Here is a 19,133-nt window from a genome sequence, read left to right on the forward strand (position 1 = left end):
ATCAAAAGACACATCCAAGATGATATAATCGTGCTAATCATGATCCGGCTAATTGGGTTCTTCGAACACAGCTGTTGTTTATGATTAGTATCGCTGGATTGAGTTATCTGAGAGCATTGCGCGTTCTTGCGTTGGTTTAAATGGGGATATGTATCGATAGTAGAAATAATGATCAGCAACGCTGTGATTGGCTGTTCAGCATGGCTAAAGAACGCGCTCAGTTTTCCTCTCAAGCAGAACAAGAGCTTTTAATGGAAGGTTATGCCCAATTTGAACGTTTAATTCAAAATAATTAAATGCATAAGTGGTGTCCATGTCAGATGTTTCCATCACTTTCTACAGTATTTATTTGAGCATTTTTTATTTATTTCATATTTTACATATTTATTTACATATGTCAGAGCCACCATGGACCCAGTAGAACGTGGGAACAAGTAAAAGTGAAGTACAAGAATATTCTACAAAATGGTAGCCTTCACTTCTTATACAGTCTTTATTTTAAAAGCCACTGTTAAATGACGTGTCTATTTATGACCGCCACCAAGAAAAAGGCTGAAAGATTACAGGTGGTGGTCCTGCACCCCCACAATATACCCCAGCAGAAGAGCTGGCCCTTGGGTTGAATTCAAACCGACCCGTTGTGGAGGGCATCCCTGGGGGCAGCTCTTCCTTATACCCAAAGCCAGGGACCAGTAGCAGCAACACCTACATTACTGTTAGGCTAAATGAGCTTTTATTTCTCTTAGTATACTGTAAAATGGTTTGTTGCTGCATTAAATGAATTTGGTACAGTCATTTCAAATGTTTGTGAAAGTGAAAACTAATAAACTTTTAGTTCCTATAAAATATGTTGCCATTAGTTATTGATCACATAATTTTTTTTACAGTGTAGTTAATTGTAATGACATTATTCCCCCCCCCCCAAGAGTGCAACACTTTGTAATACCCATTTATTAGGAAGAACCTGTAAGTGCATAAATAACTTAACTCTAATTTGTATATACTTGTGTACCTATTCTTTCTGTCTGCAACATGAATTGCAGGAGTCCACACCTAGAGAAAGGTCTACAGAAAAGCTCACAGAACAGTCTGCACAAAGAACTGATACAGAGGTGGGCAGTGTTTTACTTTTGTCTTTTGTTGCATGAGGCATGTTTTGACCCTTTTTTCACAAAATTACACAGGGTGACATCCGTTTTCTTTATAAATAATCTTTTAAATAAAACTCAAGGAACTAAGCATATTTGTCTTGTCTTTTATTCAGTAAAAAAATGGTGTTCCACAATTCTGTCCCGTGCAGCTCTGCCACTAGGTTGGTTCAAGTGCAGTGGCTGGAGGTCATCATCAGGCTGCACCCCCGCCACAGGGGTCCTCTTCTTTCTGATGGTGGCAATGTTATGCAATATGGCATATGGAACAATTATGTCACAGGCCCTGTCAGGTGCAACACTCAGACTTTTCAGACACTGAAATCTTCCCTTTAGTTGCCCAAAGGTCATTTCAATGCTTGTCCTGGCTAGAGCTGCATTGTAACGGGTTTGTGGTCCAGGGTTTGGCTCAGGCAAGGACGTCATAAAATACTGCCTGCAGGCATAGCCCCTGTCTCCAAGCAGGATACCGTCACAATCCCCTGTATAATGGAAAAATGCAGTTCTGTTAGGCTCAGCATAATACTGTGTATAATACTGTGAGCTTGAAATGTATGTTCCCTTACCACGTTCAAATAATGTGCATAAATGTGACTCTCTGAAAATTCTTGAGTCATGTACTGATCCTGGCCATTTTTCTTCCACATTGGTGACGTGGAGCATAGAGTTACACACCATCGAAGAGATTTTAGTCAGTCAACTGCATACTTTTTGATTTCATTACTTTTTTTCCATGAAATAATCTGGAGTATTATAAATTGTAATAGTAATTTACCTGCACATTTACACTATGAACGCCCTTTCGCTTTACAAAATCCCCCTCATTATATTGATATTTTATAATTATAAAATTATATTTTGCCTGGGGGGGCCTTGATGGGGACATGTGTGCAGTCTATGGCACCAATCACGTTAGGGAAGCCTGAAGGACACAAACTGTTATTCATACTTATTGGTATGGTCATGATTGCATGTCATTAACAATTATAAATGTACTTGCAATAGCTAAAAAATCCTGCGGTTTTAAGTGGCTTAGAAATAACACAAAAACCCCTAAAAACTGCTTGAGCGCCAGGTAAAGTTTGCGAATGCACACAGTCTGTGCTGTTGTTAAAGCCCGACTCCTCCGTGTTAAACACGTAATGTGTGGTTCCAAATGAATGATGTAAATAACACCCTTACGAAACTGTATCTCTCAACAATGACGCTATCGCGCTGCGCTAAATGATCCTTTCTATTCATTCGAAAAGCTCTGCGAATTATTCTTGCACCTTCCGCAACAGGTTGCTGTCGTAAAAATGGACAAGACATGGCTGCGACAGACTTACCTATCTCCTCCGCTTATAAAGCCGCAATCTAATCCTGTTTACATGAAGTAAGCCTGCTCCCGAGCAGGTTCAAGCTTACGGACCTGTTGCTATGACAGCAAGTCCAGGATGAGCGTCCAAGAACCGAACAATCCAAGATCATGCCAAATCGTCAACAATCAAATCCAGCTAACCGAGTTAGCGACGTACGAAGAACGGGCCCCTGGTTAGAAATCTGGCAGCTGCATTCTGAATTAACTGTAGTTTGTTTATTGATGATGCAGGACAAACACTAAGTAGCGCATTACAGTAGTCGAGTCTTGAGTTCATAAGTGCATGAATAAGAGTCTCCGCGTCAGCAACACATAGAATATTTCGTAATTTGGCAACATTTCTTAGGTGGAAAAAGGCTGTTTTTGTGACATTTGAGATGTGATTTCGAAATGACAGGTTGCTGTCTAATATAACACTTTACTGTATTTGTTGGCCATTTTTTGTGTTTTCCTGTTTGATGTAGCTGGAAAGATCTTTACTTAATATACAGAGAGGCCGATCAAAAGCTCTAAGCAAAGATCATCTGTTTTCCTTCTAATCCATAGAACAGTGGTTAGAACCTTGGGTTTTCCAGCAACACACTCTGGGTTCGTATCCCGGTCTGACAGCAAGACTGAGCCAAAACAAGATATGGATCTGGCAGATACTGAACAGATTCGTGGAGCTATAAGCAAACAGGGAGTATTGCTTGGAACACATGAGACCCAGCTCCAGAGACTGACCGGTGTTGTAAACCAGATTGGGGAATCGCTGCAACAACTAGAAACATCCTTGCCTCGAACCTCTACAAGCACTAGAAACCCCACCATTAACTGTACCAATGTCCCAAGAACCAAAGATTCTAACCCCTCAGCGCTATGGCGGGACCTGCAAGGGCTTCCTGACTCAAGTGTCACATCTTTGAACTCCAACCAGCCACCTTTGCTTCTGAGAGGGCTAAAATTGCATCCGTTATCTCCTCGTTGAGTGATCGTGCACTGGATTGGCCCCCACCATCTGGAGACAACCCTCCCCCATCTGCTTTGATCAAAGAGTATTCACAGAGACTATTCAACAAGTGTTTGACCATCCAGTCAGTGGTTGTGAGGCTTCTAGGAGACTACTAGATCTTCATCTGGGCATAAATCTGTGGCTGACTACGCCATTGAGTTCCGTAGTCTGGCCTCTGAGAGTAAGTAGGATTCAGAGGCACTCATTTCAACCTTCTATTGTGGCCTTTCTGAAGGGATTAACCCAGAATTCTCCTGGACCTCTGGAAGTCTCCCCTGTTGGGGCTCTGCGTGCAAGGATTCTTGTACCTCTTCTGCTTTCATTGTGGTCGGGAGTAAATAAATTCTGGCAGGTATTGAAGAGGTGAGTGCAAGTTCCTTAAATAAGCCACAAGATCTAAAGCTCATGCCTCCTGATTATTATGACATGAGAGAAGTCTTTAGCAAACATCGTGCTACTAAGCTACCCCCTAATAGAACATATGATTGTGCTATTGACCTTCCTCGCGCACTCCCTCCTAGAGATCACCTATATTCCCTTTCTGCCCCAGAGACTAAGGCTATGAATGAATATATCCAGGATGCTTTGAGTTCTGGTTTTATTCGTCCATCATCTTCACCAGCTAGCGCTAGATTCTTTTTTGTCCCAAAGAAAGACTATCGTGGACTCAGTGACTGTTAAGAATCGTTACCCTCTCCCATTAATGTCATCGGCTTTTGAATTGCTCCAGAAAGCTAAAATATTTTTAAAGTCAGACCTGCGAAGTGCATATAACTTGGTACGCATAAAAGAGGGAGACAAATGGAAGACAGCCTTCAGTACCCCAACTGGCCACTGGGAATATCAATTCATGCCTTTTGGGTTAGCTAATGCCCCAGCGGTGTTTCACGCCTTCATCAATGACATCTTGAGGAACATGTTGAAAAGTTTCGTGTTTGTCTATATAGATCACATACTGATTTTCTCAGACTCGCTACAGGAACAAATTCACCATGTCCAACGGGTCCTGAAGAAGCTTGAGAATCACCTTTTCGTAAAGCTTGAAAATTGTGTTTTGCATGTGCCCCAAGTCTCATTCCTAGGCTATGTTGTCTCTAAATGGAACCTGATAAGGTATCTGCCATCAACTGGCCCCAGCCCAAATCACTAAAGCAGGTACAATGATTTCTTGGTTTTGCCAACTTCTAGAGAAAGTTTATTCGCAATTTCAGCGCCATTGCAGCACCAATCGCCTCACTTACTAAGGGTTCATCTGCTCGTATCCACTGGACTGCTGAGGCTCAGCAGGAATTCGACAAGTTAAAGGGACTGTTCTCTTCTGCCCCAATCCTGGTACACCCAGACCCTGAATTACTGTTTATCGTGGAGGTAGATGCACCAGCAGAGGGAGTTGGAGCACTGCTCTCCCAAAGGTCTATCACAGATAACAAAGTCCATCTGTGTTCTTTCTTTTCCAGACGCCTGTCGCCAGCTGAGAGAAACTGCGATGTGGTAACCGAGAGCTCATTGCTGTGAAACTTGCACTGGAAGAGTGGCGCCACTGGCTGGAAGGGGCCAAACATCCTTTTATTTTATGGACAGACCACAAAAACCTGTCCTACCTACAGCAGGCAAAGCGCCTTAACCCCCGGCAGGCCAGGTGGTCTCTTTTTTTTACCCGTTTGAATTTTGTGATCTCTTACAGACCTGAATCCAAGAATGTTAAGGTGATACCTTGTCACGCCAGTATGATTTTTCCCAGAGGCACCATTCCCCAGAGTTCATCATCCCCAGAGACTGCATTCTTGCACCGGTTCGTAATACCATTGAGGATACGGTGATTGTGGCTCTATGGGTTGTAAACCTTCCTGATAAAGTCCCAGCAGGATGCTTGTTTGTGCCCAAAGAAGCAAGATCCGAGGTCCTCCAGCGGGGTCATACTTCTGCCATTGCTGGACATTCAGGAACAGAGAGGACATTGGCCACCAGACGTGTCTCTGAATAAAATCCAGAGATGGCAAAAGAAGTCCTATCTTTTGTACAAGCCTGCCCAGTTTGTGCTCAACAGAAATCCTCTAATCAGCGCCCTGCCGGCTTTATACATAGCTTTCCTGTCCCACAATGTCCCTGGTCTCATATCTCCATGGCTTACCGACATCTGAAGGTAACACTGTTGTACTAGTGGTGGTGGACCGCTTTAAGTCCGCACACTTCATTATGTTACATAAACTCCCTTCAGCCAAAGAGACTGCTGAACTTATTCTTCAAAATGTGGTAAGAATCCATGGAATTCCAGTGGATATTGTTTCAGATCGAGGTCCCCAGTTTGTCTCGTTACTGGAAAGAATTCTGGTCTCTGTTTGGCTTTTCTGTCAGTCTCTCCTCAGGTGAGTTGGAGAAATACCTTCGCTGCTTCACGCTGCAGCCGTCCTCCTGGAGTTGTTTCTTGCTATGGGCAGAGCTGGCACACAACACCTTACGCAGTTCCTCCACTGGTCTATCTCCATTTAAGTGTCAATTTGGATTTGAGCCACCATTGTTCTTCAGCCAAGAGATAGAGGTTGGAGTCCCTAATGCTGAGAGATTTGTCGAGCGTTGTAGAAGGACATGGAAAAGAGGTATGCGGACAAGAGATTACTAAATTGGTGTGAGAAATAAAACGTATTGGGTGTTTAACTTTTAGTATCAGTATTAATAGGCGTTTTTTTTTTCGTTAAGAGGGGAGAAAGTGAATCATACGTTTGTGTGCGCCAGGAACGGCGAGACGCCTTGAGAGTGAGTCTTTTCAATGTTTATTTCTCTAAGAAAAAACTGTTGGCGTGCTTGTATGTTCTTTGGAAATGTGTACAAAGTGGTGTAATCTGAATGTTATCGGGTTCTAAATGTTCATACAGTTTTTACTTTGTTTGCTATGCTATATACAGGAAAGACGCGAGTCTGTCACATGCTGTGCTAGTGTGTCTGTGCACCAGTGTGAAGAAACAACAGTGAGTTGAGTTATTGGTATGGTTGTGTAATATGCTTGTGTACAGTGTCACTGAGACAATTATTAGTTTAATGGGTAAATTATGTTCAACATGTACGTAATATATCGACCATTCAGAAAAGTTTAAAATGTTATGGAGATTTTACTTTCATTTATTTCTTATAGAATTATAGCAGCTTAATTTGCTTTGTTTTGACACTCTTGTATTTGTTTATTTTCCAGCTGCTACCGTTGTCTATGTTAGCCATAAACATTTCCATTGTTGTGTATAGCACCCCTCGCTAAATCCCAAATTGTACACTAATTAATGCTGCACTGATTAAAGTGTAGTCTGGAATAAAAGACCCCTTTTTGACTTTCATCCTCTGTCTGGTGCCATTGCTTTTGCACGGTCCCGGCCACACAATGTATTTTTGTTTTTGACAAATGTCCCAGTGCTACTTAAGATTTCGCAAGAATTACAAGTTTCCCCACAAGTTACCCCATAATTATGAACCTCATGCAATTCCATGTTTGACTTCCTTCAGTCAAACCAGTCTGAAATAATGTCTATCATAAAAGTAATCAATGGAGCCCCAGTGTGTTATTAGGGCTGCATTGCAGGTGTTGATGCCCAGATAAGATTTTTCTATGACGACCAGCCTACATAATTTTCTACAAGTGACCAGTTTTATCACTTTACAAAATAATTGAAGGTCAATGTACCTACCCGGAAAAGCTTAAGCCACCAAGGAAGCAAAAAGTGCACAATATGCAAGAAACTCAGACACAAAATTAATATATTGTTTTCCACACTATCTTTGAATGGTCAGTAACACATGGCCCCCAGAAATAAGACAAGAAATTAAAATAGTCATGAAAAAGGTCATGTGATCGTGGTTATCCCGTGACTTGCATTGACAGGGGACTTTCCAATCTTTCCCGTTACAAGGGAGACACAAATGCATGTTTGTGATTCAAATCTGATTTATTTCCACATATGAATGAGGCTTAAACCAACTTCTTTGCTTTTTCCTTTGTCTTATCCGATCTGCGCTACATGATAAAACGGATTTGGGCCACTTGAAGAATGCGGTGTAAATTTGGCCTAAATGTATTAAGTCTGTGAGAGGAAACTTTTAATATTTTAATAGCAGATTTGTCACTTTTTTGTCACATCTAGCACATAAATTTAAACATTTACACTGTCTGTAAAAAGGTAAAAAAGGGGTGATTTAACGATATCGATACATATATAGTTAAGGTTTGAAAATAAATTATCCTTAAACTCAATAATTCAATTTTTCATGTTTAATGTGTAGGTACAGAGCCGACTCTGTCAAAAGCACCAAGTAAGGACAGAATACACAAGAAGCAATCAACCACGCCACTGGATTCCCGTCATAGGGCCAATGAGTGGCTCTTACACAACACATTTTTTCTGCAAATAATAGTGTTTATTTGATGCCACATGTAATGCAATGCCAGATTTTTTATAATTCATTTTAATTTAAGCATCATGTCACTGCTTAAAATAAATGAGCAATGTCAAATAAACTTGTAGTTTTCATGTACATTAAACAAAATTATGCCTTTGCATTAATAAGCTGTAGAAATCTACAAATAAACTGTAGAAACAATAAAAGATTTCAGTTACATGCTTATGAATTAATCATAGTAATTATGGATCTCACCGGATGCCACGACTGCCTGAGCGTGCATTCTTCTTCTTCGTCTTCTTCTTCTTCTTCTTCTTCTTCTTCTGTATGGCTTTCATCTGTTCTCTATGTTTCTGCATCATCATAGCAACAGACTTCTCATGTCTCCTGTTGGAGTTCTCGATCATCGCTGCAAACTCTTTAGCTCTGTTACTCTCAGCTTCAGCGCTCTGTCTCTTGAACTCTTCCATCTCTTGTGTCATCATGTTTGCCTTCTCCTTAAAGCCCTTTTCCAGCAGAGAAGCTTGCTCCTTCAGTTTACAGTCCATGGCACGCTCAGCCTCCTCTTTTTGAAGCCTAATCTCTTCATCCATCTTCTCCTTCATCTGTTTCATCCTCTCTTCATTACTTTGTCTCTCTGCTTCCATCTTCTCCTCTAGTTGCCGCTGCTCCTCCTCTTTAGCTTTGATTTCCTGGTTCAAGAGGGCTGCTTCCTTTTCTTGCTCTGGTCATTTATTAACGAAACAGATAGAAAACATGGTTTACAAATACACAAATAGTTACATATTAAACAAATTTTTTATCAATAAGAATATAGCAGTACTGATCTTGACCACATTGACACTGTTCTAATAATGACATAAATAGCCACCCTTAACTAACGGGTGCAAATCTTTGACCCTTGAAACAATCTTTACCATTTCGTCATCTTGGAATTATATAGTTTTGTCAAAATTAAAAAACATCACATAGTCATCGAGTTGTCGCAAATTAAGAATGTTAAAGTTGTGAACATTTTGTTACTTTTTTAAGAAAAAACTCAAGTCAACTGGAATGCAGAAACTTTGAAGCACAATATCTGAAAACTGCTCAGATAGAACCAAATAATTTAAGGTGTTGATTTGGTCTTACTTTTAGTTGTATTTTTAACCGTATCAACTGTTACATCATCTTGTCAATGTCTACATGTCCTTCTTTCTTCCAACAGCACAAGGAACCTTATACAAATTTACAAAACTGGGATATTAGGATTTGAAAGCTGGAGACTCACCCTTAATCATTTTTTCCTTCTCAGTCAGTTTTTTGTCAGCCTGCAGAATGGCTTTAGAATCCACAGACTTCTGTATCATAAACTTCTTTAGGACCTCTTCAGCCTGTTGATGTACACACAGAAACAATTGATAATTATGACAACATTGATGAAAGTCTTCATATTTCCGTCATGTATATAGATATTGAATTTAGAACCTTGACGTCCTTATTGGTCTGTCTATTGTATATCTCCACAATCTCCTCCAGATCCTTGCAGAAGATATCATAGCCACCAGGTTTGGCAAAGAACCCTTGCATGAGTTTTTCCGTCATTGTTTCAGAAAGGGATGACAGAAGATTCTCACATCTTCTCTTTGAAGCTTGCTCATTGTGGCTAAGGTATTCATCAAAGAGATTTTTGATGGTTTCCTACAATCATAACATTTACAGAGGACATTTAATAAAACCAAACTCTGACATCTCTTCATGCCATTGTACTGTGATGAGATCTGGCCTACCTCAAGAGATTTTAGGAACTTTCCCTCAGTGTCTCTGAAAGAGCGTTTCATGAAGGTTTGTGTTGCCATTCTGCTGAGATTTTGGTGTTCAGTGGACACATCCTTCAGTTCCAGGGGGAAGGACGTCTTCAGTTTTTCCATTCCACTCTTGTAGACCTCAAGCCCCTCCTTTACTGCAGCTTCATTCTCAATCATTGCCATAGCAATCACAGCGTTCTCCAGACATGGAACGGCCCCACTAGAGATTGTGTCCACATACATTTTTGCCAGATTACCCAAAATTTAAGAGAAGAAAAGAAGACCAGAAACACATTGATAAAGAAAAGAGAATCTCCACTGAACAATGAACAGTTGATAGTAGATATTTTCTCTCTTTACTTACCCCTGCCAGTGACAGTGTATCCATCTTTCAGCGTCTTCACTTGGCTGTCCTTAAATACAAACTTGCAGAAACAATCTGTGACCTCCAAGAATTTCGTATCAAGGTCAGAAGGATTCAAACTCTCCAGACGAGACACTTTCTCCGGAGCAGTTGGAAACGGGAAAGTGAAGCATGTCCTGGAATGGAAGAATTTTTGGATGCACTCCCTCGGCAGATTGTGCTCCATTACTTTTTTCGAAGTGCCTAGAAAACATGAACACATACTGTAGACCAGTTTCAATTTTTCTGCCATTCCCCACTTTGCGTGTAGGGAAGGGTTCGGAGCCCAAGCTGTCCCCAATCGCCCCAACAAAATGGTAAAAACTTAAGGTCAACTGTCTGTCTTGGGTTTTGTCTGCTGGTGCCAAATTTCCAGTGTTATTTTCATTCCATGTCACAAACTAATCCATTGATAACCTTTATACCCGATACCGCCTCTCCACATTCAAGATTTTGTTCTGCTTCAAACATTTATTGATGGATACCTTATCCTTAGCCACACGCCTGTCAAAAGATAACATTCTGACGTGAAATCATTCTTGTAGGCTACTATGGTTCCATGTGGCATTTTCTTCGCAGTCTGGTGTTGTTCTAGGTAAGGCTTACATTTAAATGTGTCATTGTTTAGTTTTGAGTTTATGGTCAGAAATAAAGGAATTAAAAGAAATTGGCACAAAAATGACCAAATTTCCTCTAGTTTGTTTCGCCCCACTTGTCATGTCTCTATTCCCCACCCGCCCCACACTTTGAGAAACGCTGCTATAGACCTTTACAATTCATATATTATGAGTCTTAAAGTACCACCTCCATAAATGATGACTTTGAGTAATGCAACAAATCTTTTGGGAAATACATTGAACAAATCTACTCTCACAAAGTCACTGCGCAAATAGTCCCGCATAGCCAGACCTTCATACTGAAGGTCTAGAACTTATCGTCGCTTTCCTTGGCCAAGGCCCGCCAAATAGGCCATATGACTGACAGGTAAAGCAACCAATCACGTTTCGTCTAGAGCCGCGTTATTGTTTAGAGGCGTGGAAATGTCCCCGCAGTAACAGACCGGTGTAAATTCATGAACGTGTCAAAAGTTATAAAGAGTTTATGCCGTGAACCTCGCATACATTACTTATAGCAACCGCTGTAAACACGACAGCTTATTTCTTAGATCAGACGGCTTGGAGTTGTTTCCAGGCAGTCCGTAAAGAATGTGACACGCACGTCTACAGTAAATCCTGTTAAATGTAACCAATCAGATGACAACTCCGAACGTACTGAAGTGTTTTAAAAAAGTGTGGCATAGGCATCAGACATTAAGCCAACGGATCGTGGGCGTGAGGTCTGAGGCTGAGACTACTGCGCAAATAATTTGAGGGATATTTTTAATTACCAGGTTTTAGCTTTAGTGCAAACTCTAGGTACTCATTCTCTGTTGCATCTTTGCCATCGATCTTAAGCTCAAGGGTAAAGTCTCTCACAGCCCAGATGAATCTAGGGAAGAACTTCACAAACTTGCTTGAATCATCGGCATCCTCTCCTGATGATTTGACCTTAATGCACTCTGTTAGTTCAGTAACATATCTGAGAGTTTGTTCAGGCATGAAAACAAAACAACTGTCAAACAACAACTCAAGATGCATAGAAGAAAAAAAATTACTCCTTAAGGTAAATCCATTTTTAACAGTTACTAAAACGTACAGAGCCTAGCTATGTAGGAAACCATGACATTAGAAAAAGTATTTGGCATGCTGTCCGGGGAGCGGGCTCTTAGCGCACCCCCGTGTTCCTGTGGGAGAAGTTGGCTCGAGGAGAGAAGATGGAGCAGGTGGAGGGATGCTGTGATATCTGATAGCGAATCAGCCAAGCTGATTATCTGCTCCTGCTCCTCCCAAACTTTGTTAATTTAACATCATTAAAACATAAACAGCACTAAAGTTACAAAAAGGGACTTCTCTTGCTGTGACTACAAACTGATGTTGTATTTGCACAAATTTGTAAAATATATACAAATGATTTGACCGGAATGTGGATTGTCAGAAGGATACTGCAGATCCTCAATAGCCTTGTTGTCAATCGTCCCTCGACTGTTGTAAACAAGAGTGCTGCTCAGTAACACAGCCAGACAGAAGATATTGGTGTCATGCTTTGAGTCCCCCTGTCAAAGAGACAATCATTGGGTTGGATACTAAATTAAAGATCAAAGGTTGTTTATGGACTACAAGATGTTTAATAGAAGTAATAGGTTTTGTTAATAGAGTAATTGTCTAATGCAACTGATGACAGTGTATGGTCCTTCTTGTTATTGCAAATAAGTATTTGGTGAGGTCAGTTCCACATTTTTATCATCTCTTGTTAGTCATTTGGATGCATGGTCAACCCTTCAAACTTTGACGCTTCTAGTGTTTTGGTAGTGTGGGTGCTCTTTCACCTTGTCCACGTCTCCAAGTCCCTCAGTGTCCAGCAGGACCAGAGTGGTCTCTTTTTTAGTGGGGTGGGGCACACACCACATCCAGATTCCCTTCGTCTTGGACTCAATTGTGCTGCCCAGTGCAAACCCTGATAATAGCACACCATCAATAAATAATAAATGTTGTTTCTCTTGTGTAAGATGCTATCGGTGCTGCATGTGAGGGTCCAACCTGTTTGTTTCCCAGCAAGACGGTTCATCAGGTAGGACTTCCCCGTGCGGTAGAGACCCACCACAGCGACCACCACCACCGGCTGCTCAATCTTCTGCAGGATCTGCAGTGCCGACTGCTGCTCACACAGCTTCCCATCTGACGTCGTGTCAATGAGGCAAACCGGTTTGTCCATGTTCACTGGAGGCAAATGAGAAGATTATTAAATTTGGATTTCTGTTGAGCTTAGATTACATGAGAAATATTCCAGTAATTCAATAGTGCAGCTGTGCAACTTTGTCTTTTTCAGTTTTGGGAAAATACACTTTTTAACACACTGAAATAAAATATTCTTGAGGGTAGTAAACACTACACATGCAAATCAGTTAAAATTAACTTAAATATATATTATGCCATAGGCCTCTCCCATGAATACAGGTAGTAGTCCTTCTGACTGCCCTCCTTAGAGACTTGATTTACACACTCCGGTACAGTAGGTGGCGGTATGCACCTGAATAAGTTGGTTGCGATCCGCCATAAAACTTACAGAAGAAGAAGATGACTGCCCGCTTGCTCGCTGGTGACGGAAGTGTGTCATACTTCCGGGTCACACAGGTTTTGAACATTGAGACATGGAATGCTACTGACCGCTGTCTGCCCGTTCTGCCTTCACGGCCACTGGGCAATCACGGTCGAATGTGTGAGCCTCCAGTTTTATGTGGGCCAGTATTTTAAACTGTTTGAATGCAGCTGAAGGGGTTTGTGTTTGTGTCCGTTTCACTCTTTTAAGCATTGCTGCTGCTGGGTAATATCCATTAAAAATTTTGAATTGCATTTCTTTGACTTTAGGAGGTATAGGCCATTTCATGAATTTGATGTACTTTTTTGTTATTTTTGTCGTCATAATGCCTTATTTTTAAATTTAGGTCAAAATCATGAAATAGTTTACCTTTAAATATTTTGCTAATACAATTATTATTAAAATTTTTGCTATTTAGGGGAACTTGGTTTAATTGCAGTTTAGGCAAGTTTATTTGACTTTTGGAAAAATGTAAATAGTTTTGTAACAAATTTAATAAGTCTATTGGTATTGCTTTACATACCTTATTGAACTTTGTATATTAATATTGTTATCACTCTGTTGTTCCACAAGGTGGAGCCATGTGGTGTAGAATTATGAGTAAATACCATCTTCCAGTAATGAAGAACTTGTTGATGATATTCAGACAGTTTAACGGGCAGTTTGGATACCTCGAAACCACACTTTAAAAGAAATTCTAAGCCTCCCACTTTATCAAACATATTTTTGGGAATATGATACCATATAGAAACAGGTTTATCTAAAAAAGCTTTTAACCAGTTAACTCTAAAAACTCCAACCATAGATTCAAATTCAATTGTTTTTAATCCCATTTTATTACAATCCTTTACAAGTTGTGATTTTTTGAACCTAGACCATAACCTCCTCTGTATTGTCTGCTTTCTGCTTTGCCACACAAAGTAAACTATGTGTCTCGGTTCAAATCTGAATTTATACACGTCAACAAACCATCATTAAGTGTTTACTACAGTGTTTCAATAAGAACACTTGTGCATAAATAAGACAAGAGGAGATCATACAAACCTCAACAATGGTGACAAACATCAAACTAATTCAGATAAACAGATCAACTGCAATGCAGATTTATTTTGTTGGTTGTCACAGTTCTTGATGTTTAATTAACAGTTTTAAAAAAATAGTTTTTGTACCATTGTCTAAATCTAACACATTAATAACACATCCATGTGCAATATTTCAATAACCACACAATGATTACAGTCACCAATCACATGATCCCAATGGATCTTATTTTGCATTGCCTCAACAAATGTATTATCACACACTGTCACAAAATTATTATTCAAAGTACAAACTTTCAATTTTTCATAGAACATACCTACTGTAAAGTATTATCTTCGTCCATGCCCACTGTATAGTATTTTTCTATTATTGTATTCTGTATTTATGCACACTGTATATCCTGCACTTGCTAATTGCACTTCTGGTTAGACCTAAACTACATTTTGTTACACTGTACTTGTATATGTGTAATGACAATAAAGTTGAATCTTGTCTAAAAAATACAATAAAAACCTATTATTAAAATGTAAGCGTTAAAAGCCCAACTAAAGCAAAAATTGATCGCAATAATGGTGGTGTGTTGAAACGTTTACATTTAGATTTGAACCTAGCCAAAAATAGAATTTGAGATAAAATTATAAAATTACTTGTAACAAGTTGACATATTTTAAGTTGGTCCAAAGTTTAACTTTCTTCACTGCACAACTACGAGAGCGATGTTGCATGTGTCTATTTTTTTTAATAGACTTTGAGTTTGATCTAAATTGTATTTAATAAAATGACGACTTAATAAAATTAATAAAATTCAACTTAATAAAATTAATTGAATGAGCCTGTTTTTATGAGTAGAAGCGACACATATTTATTGGATGAAAAATTTTCACTGAAATATATCGAGTTCATCCAGTGAGCTATTTTTTGGAGAGTATAGTTTACTTTGCTACCTAATATATTTAAGTACATTTTAACTGATTTGCATGGGTAGTATTTACAAGCTTCAAGAAAAACAAATGTCGGTGCATATTCGTCAGAACTTGTAAAATGGACACATAAACATATTCACTACAAATGATTAAAGCGCACTAATGGCTTTCACATTGAGCTCATAATATTATCTAGAACCACCAATCAATATAAATCTCATAGAAAACTATTGTCATTTTTATAATAATCATAACAGTTATAATAAAAAAACAATAACAATAGTAATAATTAGTTGACTGTAAACTGCTAGAAAATCATCCTTCTGACCCAGAACTGTATAAATAGACAGAATAAAGAAATGCAACTTACCTTTATTTTACTTCAGGAGCTCCGAGTTGTACAAGTGGTGGACTGAACTGTATTATTACCTGTATATCTTAAACAGTCTTTAAGATCCAGCCCACCTTATTCTAGGGAATCTCTGTGGTCTCTCAGTTTCTCTTTAATTGTTCTGTATGACTGAGCAAACAGGTTTGTGCTGTTTAACGCTTGGTTTTACTTTTAAATCAGCATCTGCAACATGTTTTCTATGTCTTTATATACTTCTCATTTATATTCAAAATTATTTACTTGTTTATTTTTACTCTCTCATCTACAAACAAAGCACTTGTTAAGTTTGTTAAACTTTCTTTTAGTGTTGTTTGGGGTTATTGTAGGAGGGTGAATATATTTAACCTGTGTTGCAAAAGTCAAATGGGGACAAGGGCTGAACCGTAACATTCCAGAAGAAAAGAAGTAAACAGCTTTTCACCGTTTGTTTCTCTCTCTCTCTTTATCTCTCGTCCCCCTCCCCTCTTTCTCTATTTTACTGGAAATTGCAAAGCTCGCTTTTACTCAAACCTAAGTTTATTACTAAAAATGCATTAAATGTGTCAAATACGTTACGTTGGATAAAAGCATTTAAAAACATAAATAACTATTGTGTCTTGTGATACACATAACCTTGTGTCTTCAACATGGGAAAAGAGTAGATCCTGGATTTTGTGAATTACCAAACTGGTGCCTTGGTCTGACATGCTAAGGTTGTTCGAGACATTAACTTCGTACACGCAGCTGATGTCAAATAGGTTAAAGGTCTATTAAGGGGACATTTTTAGGCTTTCACGGTGTCAATAAAAAGCTGTTATATGTTGTGTAGACAACACCCAGAGGCAGGCGGCTCTTACAGGAATCAAAAACTTTATTGAAAAGAGGAAACTGGTCGGGGCACATATTCTCAACCACACGAGGAAAACCAACACGAAACAACAGGTGCTTTAACATTATAAATAGAAACATTAAACCAGATCATTCTTGGCGTGATTCAAACTGATACAATCAAGAAAACATTGCAACAATGTAACTGAAGCTTCTGAGATGACTTCATTCACTATCAGCATTGATACCGGCTCTTACAGCAAACCCGCTGAGGGGTGTTCATACACTCACACAGCTTTTCAAATAACTTTTCAAACAGTTGTAATTTCATATATCCTTTATTATTTGGGGGATAAATATCCACACAGAAACATATAGAAGTGATCTAGACCCTATTATTCTAAAAAATACCTTGGTCAGTCTAATCTAATTTTACAGAACATGTACTGTTGTTCTAGACAAATCAAACAGAAATAAACAAGTGTCATGATCACGGGTGGTGAGACACAGACAGAGGACCCAGGTGCAGACAGCGGGTAAGGGGTTAACAGATTTTTAATAACAAATGATAAAACAAACACCGACGAGGGGGTAACAGAACAAAACATGGAATATAATAACAAGACAGGACAGGACTAAGACTAACTACACTTACACAAGACTAAAATAAACTTTAAACATTAACTACACTAATCTAGACTAAACTAGACTAAACTAGACTAGACTAGACTAGACTAAACTGACAAACACCCTTCTCTTCGCTCTCTCAACGGAGGCAGTCGCATTTTTCTTGCTCCCGTCCTCCCCTTTTTCTCCTGCTGATCTTGTGTCTCGTCTCGTATCATCTATTGAGAGATTTTCTCTGCACTGCTCTACAACTGAAATTATGGATCTGATCAAATGGTCTCTCAACGCTATTGACACGATCTTCTCGACGAGAAGCTTGGGTTCGGGGGAACCTGCCTGCCCTGACGGAACGTTCGCAGATGGCTACACGATGGACGCCTGGGAGAGATGGCGGATCGTGTGTCTGGCTCCTCTTTCCGTGGAGGACATTGAAGATGTCTACCTATTCGGAGCCATGATAACAGGTATTATGCTGATTGGATTAGGCTGTGCCGTTTGTTATCGAGAAATTAAGAAAACGGTAACAGCTCTCAAAAGTCTCACAAGGCTGCCCGTTATGATGGAAGTCGTGGGAAGAGCGGTCAGCTCTGGAAATGAGACTATTAACCGCAATATGGATTCTATCACGGAGAAGCTCACGACTTTGCAAAGAAAAATTTATATTCTTGGAGACCATTTTGGACAAAGAGAGTAGCCGTGGAAATGGAATGCGGTTGCTCGCCCAAAGACCAAACAATCAATCTTATCTCTTTCGACTCCCCCGTATCAGCCTTGGCCAAGGCTGCTGCTAGAATTCAACCCTGAGTGGAGCAATACGGAGAGACGCTCTTGCGTACCTCCCCCATTCTACTGAAACACCTGCATAGACTATCACACAGACTCTTACAAACACACACACAAACATAGGCCGCACTCGAGGGCGGACAAACCCACTCCCAGATCCAATGCCTTCGTCGCTTTGACCCGCCAGCCTGACAAGTGGGTCTGCATGCGGCGCCATCATGGCAGCAGAATCAGATGCTGCTTGTCGGAACTGGATTACCTATCCCTGTTGCAAGTCTTGTCTTTGGTGTATTGTGTACATGTTTTTCTCCCCACCTTCCCCATGTTATGCTTTATCTTCTTCTAAAAATACATTTCGTTGCACTGTACTTGTATGTGTGTAATGACAATAAATTGAATCAAATCGAAAACTCACGAAACAACCACAATGAACCAGCACAAGACAGAAGACACAAGGGCATTATATTAGGGACCAAATCAAGATGGGAACAGGTGTAGGGCATGAATCAATAACGAGGAAACGAGAGGATGGGAACAGAGACGAGACCGGAAAGAGTGTATGGAAGGCCAAAAGGGCCATAACTGCATCTCTCCACACAAGATATGAGACTATGTCATGATCCTGCCACTAAACCAAGAGAAACAAGAGGAACCTTGACACAAAAAGGATAATACAAACAAAAGGAACCGTCACAGATTTTTTTATTTAATGGTTGCAATTAGATTCGTATTGTTTTTTAATGGAAACTTATAAAGAATATAAACCCTGGACCAACTTAAAAAACTTACTTCAACTTTGGATAAACAAAAAACAGTATACTGTGAAGTGTTACAGCCAATATAATTTCTTTGGTTCAAATTTTAAAATGTATTTTTGTATTAATCAAAATATTTATTTTACCGAAGTCAAAATGGTAAAAAGATAATTTATTATCAAGACCAAATAGCATTTTCTTACTTTTTTTAAAATTTTGCAATAACCTAATGTCTAACTTATATTTACTATTAAACCCAACTGTAGCTTTTACTTTTAAATTATGTTACAGGAAATTTAATTACATGTTCCGCGGTTGATTATGATCAATGCTAAAAGTTGTCATAAATGCAAATGTCAATCATTGCATTTGCACACTGTTAAAAAAAGTTGGATTAGCTTCAAAATGAGTCCAAATGGTAACAACAAGTAAAGTTGGTCCAATTGAAATTTCCCAGCTGACAAGACAGTAAAAATGATTAATTGGAAAATTACTTCAATTTTTCATTTATTTAGGTGTTACCAATTGAAATTGATCCT

At 39.4% G+C, this 19,133-nt stretch overlaps 1 protein-coding gene across 1 annotated transcript; it reads right to left on the bottom strand.

Moving 5' to 3' along the window:
- Positions 1-1,239: 1,239 nt before the first annotated feature.
- LOC306893026 (guanylate-binding protein 4-like) lies at positions 1,240-15,655 on the bottom strand. The gene is made up of 11 exons (XM_079454475.1): positions 15,602-15,655; positions 12,709-12,888; positions 12,498-12,625; positions 12,115-12,224; positions 11,460-11,650; positions 10,034-10,276; positions 9,652-9,932; positions 9,350-9,562; positions 9,153-9,255; positions 8,138-8,606; positions 1,240-1,630 (listed from the first exon to the last, which is right to left on the bottom strand). Exons 2-11 carry the CDS (start codon positions 12,881-12,883, stop codon positions 1,621-1,623), a joined length of 1,923 nt encoding a protein of 640 aa, XP_079310601.1. The 5' UTR covers positions 12,884-12,888; positions 15,602-15,655; the 3' UTR covers positions 1,240-1,620.
- Between the last annotated feature and the right edge of the window lie 3,478 nt (positions 15,656-19,133).

This window comes from Barbatula barbatula, assembly GCF_947034865.1.
Source record: "Barbatula barbatula genome assembly, chromosome: 4".
Lineage (NCBI taxonomy): Eukaryota > Metazoa > Chordata > Actinopteri > Cypriniformes > Nemacheilidae > Barbatula > Barbatula barbatula.